At 34.5% G+C, this 12,863-nt stretch overlaps 1 protein-coding gene across 1 annotated transcript in view; it reads left to right on the top strand.

Annotated features, from left to right (window-relative positions):
• The window catches only part of CCDC171 (coiled-coil domain containing 171), a 142,412-nt gene that overhangs the window by 46,234 nt on the left and 83,315 nt on the right, over positions 1 to 12,863 (top strand). Inside the window, 5 exon segments of the mRNA XM_041485557.1 lie at positions 1,002 to 1,105; positions 3,892 to 3,981; positions 5,806 to 6,006; positions 7,917 to 8,084; positions 9,990 to 10,178. Coding sequence (XP_041341491.1) covers positions 1,002 to 1,105; positions 3,892 to 3,981; positions 5,806 to 6,006; positions 7,917 to 8,084; positions 9,990 to 10,178 — 752 coding nt within the window.

The raw sequence follows: 12,863 nt of genomic DNA, 5'->3' as shown, positions 1-12,863 counted from the left end.
AAATCCCACAGATTTTTCACTTTTGCAAAAGAAGGCTGCTGTTAGAGTTGGTGAAGATAGTTTTGCTTATAGAACATGTTAAAAATTGTTTAAAAGTTATATACTATAATTTTCTACAAAGTAAGTAATAAATGCTTCTTAAGAATATAAATAATGCTGAGAGGATTGGTCTGTCAATAACCTAGTCTTGTGGTGTAACACTAGGAAAAAAGAAAAGTTTGTTCTTGGAATATCAGCTGAAATCTTGTGACCTCTTGATCAATGCAGTGTTGTTTTGCTTTTTTGGCACATTGTTCTATGCACTTTGGAATGGTCAGACTTGTTCATATGTCCCCAGTTAAGGCAACAAAATCAGAAGTCTCAATCTAAAAGTTTAATAAATACATTTAGTGTGTCTATAATGGATTTATAATTGTACCATTACGTAAGACTCTGCAGATAGATAATTTTCTTTTTTTCATTTCCTTTAGAATAACTTTCAAGATAATTTAAAATGTTATTAAGTCCTCTCCAAGCATAACATAATCATATGATCTTTGGCTTGATAAGGCTTTAAGTAAATGAAATACTGCATTACTATATGCATGCTTAGTCACAACAGCAAAATAATGTCAGGAAAAGTGTAGCATTCTTAACTTTCAAACATGTTTTTTAAAGTATATATTTATGTGGTTTCAAAGTTGGCTTGTCTGACTGAATGACACACGTTTAACCACAGTAGAAATAATATGTGAGACTGCGTACCAAATGCATTAGCTATAGATTTAATTCAGAATTTACAGTTCTGTATCTTCTATTAAAGCTCTTATACAGATGTCTTTTAGCTATATTTGCTGTGAAAGCATGGCTATACAGCTATATCTCTCATGGCAAACAAGACTGCTCTTCAGTGTTCTGTATTGTCACTGAAGCCCTAACTAATTCTAATACCTCACATCCAGGGTGAGTAATTTTCTCTCTGTGGCTTTAAGGCTTAATTTTTGTTCTGTGTTTTCCTTCAGGCGCTTGTGAGGACAAAGATAAACCTCTGAGCTGCTCTGTCGTTGAGACTTTGAGGTGTACCTTGACAGCTTACCAGAACAAGCTGGAAGATACGTCTAATGAGGTAACACTTGCAATGTTTGGCACTATATGTATTGCATTTGGCCTGCAGCAGAACATACACTTTGCTTGTAAAAAAACAGCAGAAGAGTGGGAATGTTGAGTAGACAGCTTCAAGTATGCCTGAAGAAAAAATCTCTGTTGCTACTATTTCTCTAAGCTTGCCCTACAGTAAAGTTTCACATTTGTGGGGACAAGGAGAACAGTTTTTTGTCTTTCTAGTTTAATTTGAATTTCTTGTTCAGTCTTTTGGGGTTATTTTCAAAAAACATTTAGGATAACAAGCTGTTCATATATAGAATTTTAGTTAAAAGAAAATGATCTAAGAGGGCAGCTGCATATACTGCAGTGTTCCTAAATACACAATGGTTGAGCCTCAGTAGTCACTGCTGTCAGACGTGTAAATGGTCATGCTCCCTTGTACTTCTAAAACTGATATAATTTTCTGAGTAGAGTGTTTTCAATGGATTCTCTTTGGCAGCTATTTTGCTATAATTTCAATTAAAATAAGACTGTTAGAATACCATCTTTAGGTTATCTAAGAAAATAATGGAAATATTTCAGTTTTGAGAAACTTACCCTTGAAAAAAATCAGATGTTTTCCATGCACTCCTACTATCCTTTTATACCACTGACTTAGAAGTTACAGTTTTGCATTTATTTTCTTGTGTGTTTTGCTAGTCTGACTAAATTACTCCTCTTGGGTGTAAATGTTGTATTAATTTGTGGCTTTAAAGGCTGTAGAAAGAAGTTAACTGCACCATTGAAACTTTTTGTACAAACTTGTGATTATTTTTTGAATAAAACTGGCAAATACAGAAAGTCAAGGTGTGATGAGATTGTAAAGGTGCCAGCACTCTATTTCATTTTTAGGTTTTGTCTTTTGTTTTGACAAACAAAAGACAAAACCTACTGTCTAGCTAGTCGCTCAACAGGTTAAAAAAATTAAAAAGCAAAAATAAAAAAAAGAAAAGTATATCAGCTTTGCCCCTTCCATTGGGAAAAGAATGATCTCCCACAAGACCTTTGAGTTTGTTCAAGGGGCACAAAAACAAGTGACCATGGTAACAATTATACTTTTTAAACAGCAAGCACTGTTAAGTTTCTCCCAGCGAGATAAGAGAACTGATGTGTATAGTCATTATGAAACTCTTCTGAGACCCAAGTCTGGAAGCTGCAGAGTAACTAGGAACATATTACCCACAGCGAATTGTTATTTGGGAGGAGGAGCATCACGTGATAGGCAGCACAGTTGAAAAGTCGACTCAGCAGGCTTTGGCTTAGTGATGTGCTTTGTTGTGAAACTGTGCCAGAGACAGCAGTGGGGAGACCAAGGGGGTGGCTTCTAAGAAAGCAAAGAGAGTGTTCTGACAGAAAGAAGAATGAACTGTCAAGGAAAATAAATCGCAAGCAGAGCAGGACCAACAGATGACCTGCCACAAGACTTCCCAGTAGGACTGTGTGTGACTGACCCTGAAGTTGTCATATGGAGCCAGAGATCACTGAGCACCTTCATGGTGCACAGAAAGGGCAGTGCTCTGTCCTTCTTGATTACCCCCGCCCCCACAGAGAATGCTGCTTTTGGCTTTTTATGTGTGAGATATGTTTAATAATAAAACATTTTAATAATACAATAATGCACAAGGGGACTATGAAGGGCACTGTGCAATAAAACTAGGATGTTTTAATACACAATAAGGAAGGGTTTTAGTAAGCAACACAACAGTAAGCAAATTTTAGTGGTTTTCTTTATAAAAAATTTTCAACAAGATCCCACATATTGATGAATTTATTAATGTATGTGTACACCTATATGTATATGTGAAATCTGCTGGTAAACTTGTCATGTGTCATCTTTAACTTACTGTGTTAAACATTTGATTAAAAGATCTAGTTAGTTTGTGTAGTCACACAAACTAACAAACTAGAAAGGTGTAGAAGTGTTTTGTAGATACCTAGCTTCTGACTTTACATATAGTGCATAAACCAGAATATGTTTGGATAGAGGGAAAAAACTAGTAAACCAATAAAAAGAAATATTCCAGTAGCATTCTTTAATTTACTGTAGTTATTTCTAAGGGTTCTGCCAAGTTTCCTGACATTGAAATATAAAAATAAACAAATGTAATTCATAAATTTTGTAAATTAGATATTCTGTTTCTTAGTTGCTCCTTAAATGTCAGGCATTAGCAGTATCATCATATAAACAGAGATACAGATTATTTTGGTACATTGTTTCTGTTTTTGAAAGTGCAAAGTGAAGATAGTACACATGATGGTACCTCAGTACATATTAAGCAACCTCTGAGATTGCTTTTGCTTTTAACCCTAAAAGTCACTGTGCCTCTGTGGTACATTGCTGCTTTTTACAGTATGTGAGTACTATCCAGTGCTCAGTAAAGAATCAAGCTTGTAGCTGGATAATTTCTGCAAATGGCCACTGACTTAAAAACTTGTTTTCTCAAACCATTCCCCAGATAATTTACTACAATTTCAAGTGCATTTCAGAATCTGTGTTTCTGTCAGATATTTTGAGAGTTAATAGGATAGGTAAGAATGGACTCAATTTGGGATTCTGCCATTACTCTTTATTTTAAATCATTATAAAGGAGTTATGTAGTGTTTTGTAATGGTTGTTATTTAGATTGTATGGAGTACAAAAACTCTTCAAGGAATGGAAGTATATTTTGGTTTTTTACTTTGATATACAAAATTCTTCCTTTATATTATATTGAATAGATCACTGCAGCCTTTCTGTAAAAGCCTCTTTGACTTTCATATTTTTTGCAGCTTAAGAAAACGAAGGCTTTGTGTAAAAAGATGACAAAAGAACTTGAAGTATCTGAGGAGAAAATGTGTGCTTTAAGACAAGACCTTAAGGTATGGTTTAATGAACTTAGCATAAAATATGAACATTCTGCAAAAGGTATCTTTCTGGATTAAAAGTATCTTTTTTTCTTATCAGGATAAGTCTTTATATCATTGTAGTCTGTTGAGCAAACTAGTTTACCTCGCAAGTTTGTGTGAAACCATGCTGCTTTATCCTGGTTACCACTATAAAGTACATAATTTCAATGATTGAACTTCTGAAATAATTAAAATACATTGATAAATTTGCAGGGTATTGTTTTATATTGAAATTGTTATCAGTGATCTTTTTTGTTTAGCCATTTTTCTCAAGAAAAGGGAAAGAGAATTTAAATACCTCTGCATATGAAGGTATATATTTTATTAAAGATGTCAATTCTTTAGTTAATTTTTTTGTGTTTATCAGAAAGGTTAATCGATGTGATGCATCAAGTTGTCTTTAGCATCTATAAAGTGTGTGGCCTAAAATTTCTTGGAGTAAAAGTTACTTGAGATAAAAACACTTGAGAGCTCTTTCCTTTGGTTTTGGAACAATTTTTTTTTTCTCTGCTTTTGGCTGACACCACTTTTGTAATGTCCTGTCTGGTTAAATCAATAGCCAAGGGAGCGAGCAAGTCCTGAGGTAGTGTTTTAACTTAATCTCCCAACTAGCACTGTATTGTATTGCTGCCAAAATAGAATGTCTGTAAACACAGCGTTTTTCAGATTCTTTTTCTGAGGATATGCTGCTTTATGTTTTGTGCAGTGCTTTTCTGTAACATTCACTGAATCGTCACATTAATGGATACTTGCACATGATGTGTTGTCACCTGTTATTAACTTTTTTTACTAATTTATGTTCAGAATATTTAGGACTTCTGTTACAACACCTTTTTATGTCACCTAAAAATTTTGCAACCCTTTCCTAGAGATACTTGTATTCGTCACACATAAACTGAGCTTGCTACACACACAGGGTACTGGTTTTTATGCAATATGCCAGTTTTCAATCTCTCTAAATTTTTGGTAATAATATTGTATGGATGATCAAGATCTAGATTGAGTCTGAAAGCATTTGTACTAGGAAATTAAAATTGCTTTAATATTTTAATGTTTTTATTTAGAGGAATAAAACTTGTCATTTTCTGATGAATTTGGTGGTGTCTTTTGTATGATTTTATGGTCTATGAAACTATGATTTTATGAAAAATAAACAGTGCTTTCAGTTTGACCTTTTGCAAATTTTAGTGGTGCTGGAAATCCAGTGTAACTGCACCATATTTTGGCTCAAAGGGGATTGTGCATTAAGTTCTGTGTTTACCTGGTGAGATTTTGGTGTTGGTTATGTATTTATGACCATTTCTGGTTACTTATTTCCCATGGTCAAGCCCCTAAAGAGAGTCCTCACTTTTTTTATCTTGCATGTAAAGAATACAATGCACAACAGCAGCTATGTTGCTTGCAGACTCAGCCCTAACAGATCAGGGATTCTCTTAAGAAAATAATGTATCTTTTCAATAGGTCTGAGAGCTTTACACTCTGCAGAGGATAAGTTGCATGCCTGTGTTCTGCATCTCATTTGTGGGCATAGAGGGTACCGTGTAGATTACTGCATCATGGAGCCTTTACCTGTCAGAGATGGATTTCCAATGCTGTCTAGTTGCAAGCTGTTGAAGAGGTCTATTGTCAATTTTGAAATTCTCTTCTTGAAAGATAAAGTCTACCTAGCCTGGAATCTTGTGAATACATGTGGTTATATGACTGTTTCTTTCCTCAGGTGATGAACACTTGAATAAGGTAGCATTTTATAGAGTAAAATTTATACCAGCTTTTCTGTTAAATTCCTCTGTTTTACAGGAAGCTCAAGATACCATGGCTGATGCCAATAAAGAGTTAAGCTGTCTGCACACTAAGTGTGCAGACAGAGAGACTTTAATAGAAACTTTAAAAATGGAACTACAGGATGTACAGCAATGCTGGGAGAAAGAGCGAGTACGTGCCACAGAATCTGAAAATGAAATCCAGAAGCTTACCAGGGCTTACCAGAAGGATATGGAGGTATTACTAGAGACAAGATGACTGTCAAAGAGTCTTTATTTAATCTCAGCTTTATACATTTACATACATCAGATGGTTACTCTTAGTTTTAACAGATTTATCCCTAAAATATGATTTTAAGATACGTATTTTGAAATATGTGTTTAATATCTACAGGATTTCATGACATGTTGGTTCTCCTTTCTTCTGTATCAGAACTAATAGCTTAATCATTTGAGTATTTTGAATTTTTGAAAAACAGACTTTATTTAAAATCTGTGCCTGACGAACAATTATTTCTTTCTTTCAAAATAAAAGTTAGCAGAAATGTTTTACAATTGAAACATGTAATATTGTCATTATCATATGTTAATTGCTTATCCACATGGAAATGTATAGGTAGCAAATATGAAATTGAGGTAGTTTTGCATGCATGCCACAAAGCCTAGAAATTCTTACCTTTTATCTGTTAGCTGATTGTGGTGTGCTCTATGTGGGAATGGGTCTACAATGTCTTATTTCAGAACTATTATCTCTCTCCTTATATGTATTAACAGATGTTAATTTTGTTGCTTTTTCCACCCAATAAAGCAGTTCTGTACTAGCAATGGCAATGATATACTTGTAGTTGTTGTGCATATTGAGCTCATTACTTCCACAAATTTGGACATGGATGCCAACTGAGTAAAAAGGAAACATTCTTTCCACCTCTTTTACAGTCTGGTATTTAAATAGGGTCCACATGAAGCAGCTGGAATTGTTACACACATCAGATAATGATTAAAGTGGAGGAAACTAGAAGTCTGGCTATATTGTAAAGTCAGCATGTCTACAACCCTGTGGTTGCATTCAACATGTGTGAATTGATTTGGGGTCTTGGAATCCTGTTTCTTGCGCCAAATGATAATTATCGTCCTAGTTTTATCACAGCTCAAACGTCAGATGTAATGATGGTGGCACACTGGATTTTCCTTGGAGAATTTGTAGATCTGTTAGAAACAAAGTTCAACTAAACTGAACTACAATTTACTTTTAATTACCTAAAATACCATGTGATAATTGTGAGAAAATATACCTATGTGTAATGGAAAAGGCTCAGAAAAATCCAACTCTCCAAGCTTCGCCATCCATATTTTCTTAATGTAAAATCTCCACCAAGACCCCTGAAAATAATGGGAACCTTTGCAATAGTTTACAGACTTTGTCCTTGTGACTTTTCAGCTACAACTTGCTATTGTTGTCTTAATCAAAGTTGCTAAGTTGCATATATGTACTGAAAGCATTAAGGATGGAATTTCTATAGCATGCTATTGTTGCTAAAGTTTATTTATAACTTGCATCAATGTATTGTATTACTGACTAAAATCAGTGTAAATGAATGAGACATGGCTTATGGAATTTAACTCATGAAGCTATAAGCCTATTTTGTCTGGCCATTTAGTCTCATATATAATCCATACAAAAACAATTTAAAAAAGACTTTAGAGTGATAGTTGTATAAATTGTGTGTTGTGCTGCCAAGGCAGTCAGAGAATTTTCTGCATGCTCTGCAGCTGTGCAGTTGTAAGTGGGTACAGTTAGAGTATAACTGAAAGTTTTGCCATGAATAAATAAATTGCATATACTAATAGCATGGGATTTTTTATCTGTATCAGATAGTCATTGTGATAACAGCAGGACTGTTCTGTATTTATATAGGCTATTTATATATTATGTCTGAATAGACACATTTTGTAAAAACTGTTTTCTTACATTCGCTTCAATATGTATGACTGCAAATATTAGCAATTGTGGTATTTTGAAAAAGGTTTGTGAATGAGCTGTGTGGGCTTTTTTTCACTTGCATGTAGTTCATATTACTGCCCATGTGATGCACGTATTTCAATTCTAACACTGTTCAGATACCTCATGTAATTCTCCTTTTGTTTCAGGAGAAACTAACCTTCCTTCATAGCTTATACCAGCATTTGATAGCAGGCTGTGTGCTTATAAAACAACCAGAAGGCATCCTAGATAGATTCTCTTGGCCTGAGCTTTGTGTAGTCTTGCAGGAGAATGTTGATGCCCTGATCTCAGACCTCAACAGGGCTAATGAGAAGGTAAGTGTCCTTAGGCACCAGCTACCTCTATTAAATTCAGTGACATTTGTCCACATCGCAGTATCATTAAAAAGGACTGACATTCATCTTATTTCAAAAAGAATTTGGACGTTAATAATTCAATACCATTAATTATGGCTTGTCTACAACTCAGTTTGATGCCATTGCTGTGGGCATGTAAATGTGACTGAAGTCTGTATGAAGTCTCTAAGCTCCATTTTCAGTGCAGGACATGCTAATAGTACTAGCCAATATTAGCCACAGGGACCTAATTAAAAGAAAATAAATTAATCTTACTGATGAAGCAATTCAAAGAACTTAGTCATTTACACTAATAAAGCAAGTCTTTATTTTGCCATAAAACTGAAACAAAATGCCCTTACTCAAGGAGTATCATCTTTAAATTATATGTTTATTATTCAGAGTTTATTATTTCATTTGAAAGAAATGACAGTGTATTTTTTTCATTTAATTGTAACTCATGGATATAGAATTATATTCAGTAACACAAATAGAAAATACCTGTTTTTATAAAATATTTCAATATTTGCTGTAAGGAGGAGCTGTACTTTTCAGGATGCAAGTAAGCTTATGTGGCCTTTCTCTCCAGAAATCCCTGGATTTTTAGGAAAGAAAAGATCTCCTTTTAAATAAATTAAACTGACTTCACAGACTAACATATGACAGTCTTTAGAATTTCAGTTTGTTTTCTGGCTCTATTGATCAGGTCAGTCTTAAGACTAGTACAGCAACTCCAGAACTTGTCTGTGCAGACATTTTTTGAGACATAGTGAGGGAAAATCTTTTGACATTTTTCATCTTCAGGAGTGACCATTCTTCTGGTCTGAGTAAGATGCAGGGCTGGTTATAGTGAATTGTTTTAATCATCATTTAATAAGTACCCCAGCAGTCAGTTGGACCTACCCCCTTACCAAAGGGGTAGGATAAAATCTGGATTGTGAACATTTGATATAATTTTGTATTTTACTTTTGAAGTAAATGAGGAAAGGGAGTAGAAGAGAAGGGAGTGAACATTACTGGCAGTGTTTGGGGATGTTGTGTCATATTGTTTCTTGCTTTTTAATTTAGTATGGTTGTTGATATTGACTGTGAGGTCTCTAGGGCTTTTTTTTATATACTTATGGAATATACTTTTTCATATACTTATGGAATATATTTTTCTTATGCTTTTCAGGGATTTTGAACAGTATGTCACTTGTGTTGTACCCGCTTTCTCGGGAACCAAACTTTCCTCTTGCATTCCTGTGTGACGCATTTGAAAAGTAGCTTGCTGATACTCTCTAGTAATTAATTGTAGGTGTGTGTATTTAAAGATTATTGTTACCTTGATTCATTCCTCCATTTAGTTTGCGCGGGAGCTCCTAAGTTATCCACAGAGTGAATCCATTTGTACTTGTTGAAAACAACTTCTGTGTGCTAAAATGTCCTGAAATTCTTTTAATGCTTAATAGTATCTGGAATGTTTTGGTTTTCCACTAAAACAAAAATTAAATTAAGGGCTTTTTTTTTTTTTTTTTTTTGCATATTATATGCAATTCTTGCAAACTTCTAAGAGATTGGTACTTTACTAATAGAAGATTTAATGCTCTTGTATACAAAAGGCCAAAACATAGAAGTGTACAGTTCAGGTTTTCAACAAAGAAAGCAACAAACATCTTCAATATGGTACAACAATGGCAAAACTTAATGCAATTTTTTGTTAATTTTGTTGCACAACTCAAGTAAATAATCTGTCATGAAAGGCTTTTACTTAATTTTAATGAATATATTGAAGAAATTACAGTTTAGAGTTTATGCCGAGATCATCTGTGGTTAAGCTGATATGTACAATAAAGTAAACAGGTGCTTAGAGAAGTAATGTCTTTTTAAATGCTTGTTCCACAGATCTCTCACCTGGAATATGTTTGTAAAAACAAGTCCAATATTATGAAGGAGCTTCAGCAGAGCCAGGAAGATGCTTTTAACAAAATGGCTGAACAAATGAAAGCTCAGGCAAGCTGTTGGCAGAATGAAAAAAAGTATCTGGAACAGCAGTACTCAGGTCTCCTTGGGGAAGCTCATGCAAGGGCACAGGTATGGTGCTATGAACTTCTGATTTTTTTTTTTTCCTTGTGAATATTTAATGGATTATTTCCGTAGTGTGAACCCCTAACCAGTTTAGGGTTGTTTAAAATTAAAAAAAACCCCTGCAAACTCCATGCTAGTATTGATTTCATTTATAATAAGAAATAAATGTCTTTGTTAAAACATTCTAGGAGTGAATTGCCTAATTTGGCTTACAGTTGCTACTGTTTTGGGCGTTTTTTAACATTCTCAGAATGTTAAGGCTGTAAGATTGAATTTGCTTGATTTAAGAATTATATAGGGCAGCAGTGTTTTTTTTCAGTGTCATGCTTTGCAAAGACTGTGTAGAGATACAATAAAATGGTCTCATCTGGGGATAAATTTAGATATATACATTCTGACTCTGAAAACCAATTAGCAGTGGTAGATTTTAACAGTATTAGAAGATGCTCTTACACAGATGATAAGTGAGCAGTGGGTCAAAAGTGTAAAACTGTTGGTACTGATTGTTAGACAAGTTATTTGCAATTTAAAATGCTCACTATTATTCTACAGCCACCATTCACTATCTTTTCAATCATGTTCATTTACATGTGTTTCAATTAAAAGAGTTGTGCAATTGAGGAAATAAGGTATGCCTTGTTACTTGTGACTGCCACCTGTGACTTAATTTATCTGAAGAATACTATCTTTGACTCAGATTTTAGTCTTGGATATCATTGTGTGCTGAAAAATACATTTATGAAATATTCTATTTACAGAATTTATGGTGAATTCTTAGGACTGAGTTATAATTTTTTAGATTTTTTTGCTTGATATTTACATTTCACATTGGATATTGACAAGGCTAAAAACAACACTATAAGTGGAATAAGTGGCATCCAGATTTATATTTAATTTCCCCAGCATCATGTAGTTTCAGCTTATGGCTTTCGTTTGCCAACAAAAAGAATGGTGGAATAACAAAGCTTAATTTTAATTTTAAAAATTACATTTCCTTCTTAAAGAAAAAGTGGAGTTACACAATTTAGATTTCTTCCTCCTATGGATGATGTGTCATGTCTTTAAAAACTCTAGTGTTTTGTGAAAAATAGGTGCTCTGCAATACTGCACCATTCTTTGGAATGGTGCTAAACCTCCCAGTCTCTGCAGCTGGATTGTATAGATAGCATGTAAAGCATGTACTGAAAATGTGTCTCTTTTTTGTGGAGTGCACATTAGGCACGTGTTTTGGAAAAAACTTCATCTGTCAGCTTGCTGTACAGGACTACTGAATAGCTAAAAGGGGAACATTTTCCCTTAGAAAACATCTGGACATGTTTTCTAACACAGGTCATATAATGTTGGAGTGCAAGCTGGTAGTTTTGTAATCAAGGTAGTGCAATATCTGTATGCACTTATATGATTCAACAATCTCTTTTCCACCTTGTGTTCCAGTTTGTCTTCCTTGCCATTCAGTGTCAAACTCTCAAGAAGACAATCTAATTTCTTCTCAATTTCTAATTTGTGACTGACTTTCAATTTGCAAATACCAAATAAAGCCTTTCCTTTTCTGGCACCCATAGGGTCCATAAATGTCTAGTGTTAGGGCTGTGCTAGTCCTGATTGCCCATTTTTTCCTTAACTGTATTTTACCTATTGCATTTTGAGCCAGTTAGCCATATTTGTCTGCAAGATCAGTGCTTTGTTTGATCAGAGGTGTATAGACAGACTAATATCATAGCCTTATTTCCAAAGGAAACAAGGGAAAATGTGCCACAAGTTACAGAATGTCTTCAAAGGATGTTTAAGATTTACTGACTGCCAGCGATTACATAAAGATGCAGAATGCAATATTTAAACTTAATTATTTTAGCAAGCTTTATTCATTAAATTTTATAGGAAACATATAATCAGTACAAGTGGAATATAATTTGCCAGTATTTCATTGTACAGCTGGGGGTCTCCTCACTCTAGGACACTTATTCTAGCACTACAAGGAAACTGTAGCAATTTGCTACATTTTCCATCCAAAGATCTGAGTGTTAATTGCAAGCACTTTAGTGAAATAACCCCTTGTAGGGTTTAATTCCATTCTGAAAAGGGAAGATGAGTGATTTTTGCTGTCCTGCACCAACCTAATGGTACATCATAGTATGCTTCATTTTATTTGTAGCTTTGTCTTCAACCAGTGTTCCATGACTACTTCTAGGTATTTCTCCTCAGAGGTCCTGTGTTGAGACTTCTTTAGTTTTTCAGATTGTTGACATGTCTGTGAAAGCAAACCATAGAGTGTCAATTCACACTCTCAGGAGTTAACAGAGAGCTCACATTGCTTATACTGCTGTGCAATTAATCTTGAAAATTATTGTTTTATTTTATTAGAACTGCAATAGAGAGTTAGGGCCTTTTAGAATGGTCTCCTTATAATTAAAACACTGCAGAATCTGGAGGTTTTAGTGGCAGTGACACCTGCTACTGCTTCTGTCCCCAGCCAGTACTGTTCAGGGTCCCTGGTTCCACAATAGGATCTATGAATGTTAATAGGTACTACTTCACAGCTGGTACTGTAGGTCAAATGGATGGTGTAATCAGAAATCAGTTTTACTGTTTTTCTATAGGAAAGAAATTCCCGGAGTATCCTTATCAGAGATCAGCAATAAGCAAGGCACTCTGTAGATACCACTCTTTGACAGTGGTCTCCATGTTTGGAGA

Source organism: Pyrgilauda ruficollis, unplaced genomic scaffold (genome assembly GCF_017590135.1).
Source record: "Pyrgilauda ruficollis isolate IOZ18807 unplaced genomic scaffold, ASM1759013v1 scaffold71, whole genome shotgun sequence".
Taxonomy (NCBI): Eukaryota; Metazoa; Chordata; class Aves; order Passeriformes; family Passeridae; genus Pyrgilauda; species Pyrgilauda ruficollis.
This window is presented reverse-complemented; position numbering and strand designations above follow the sequence as displayed.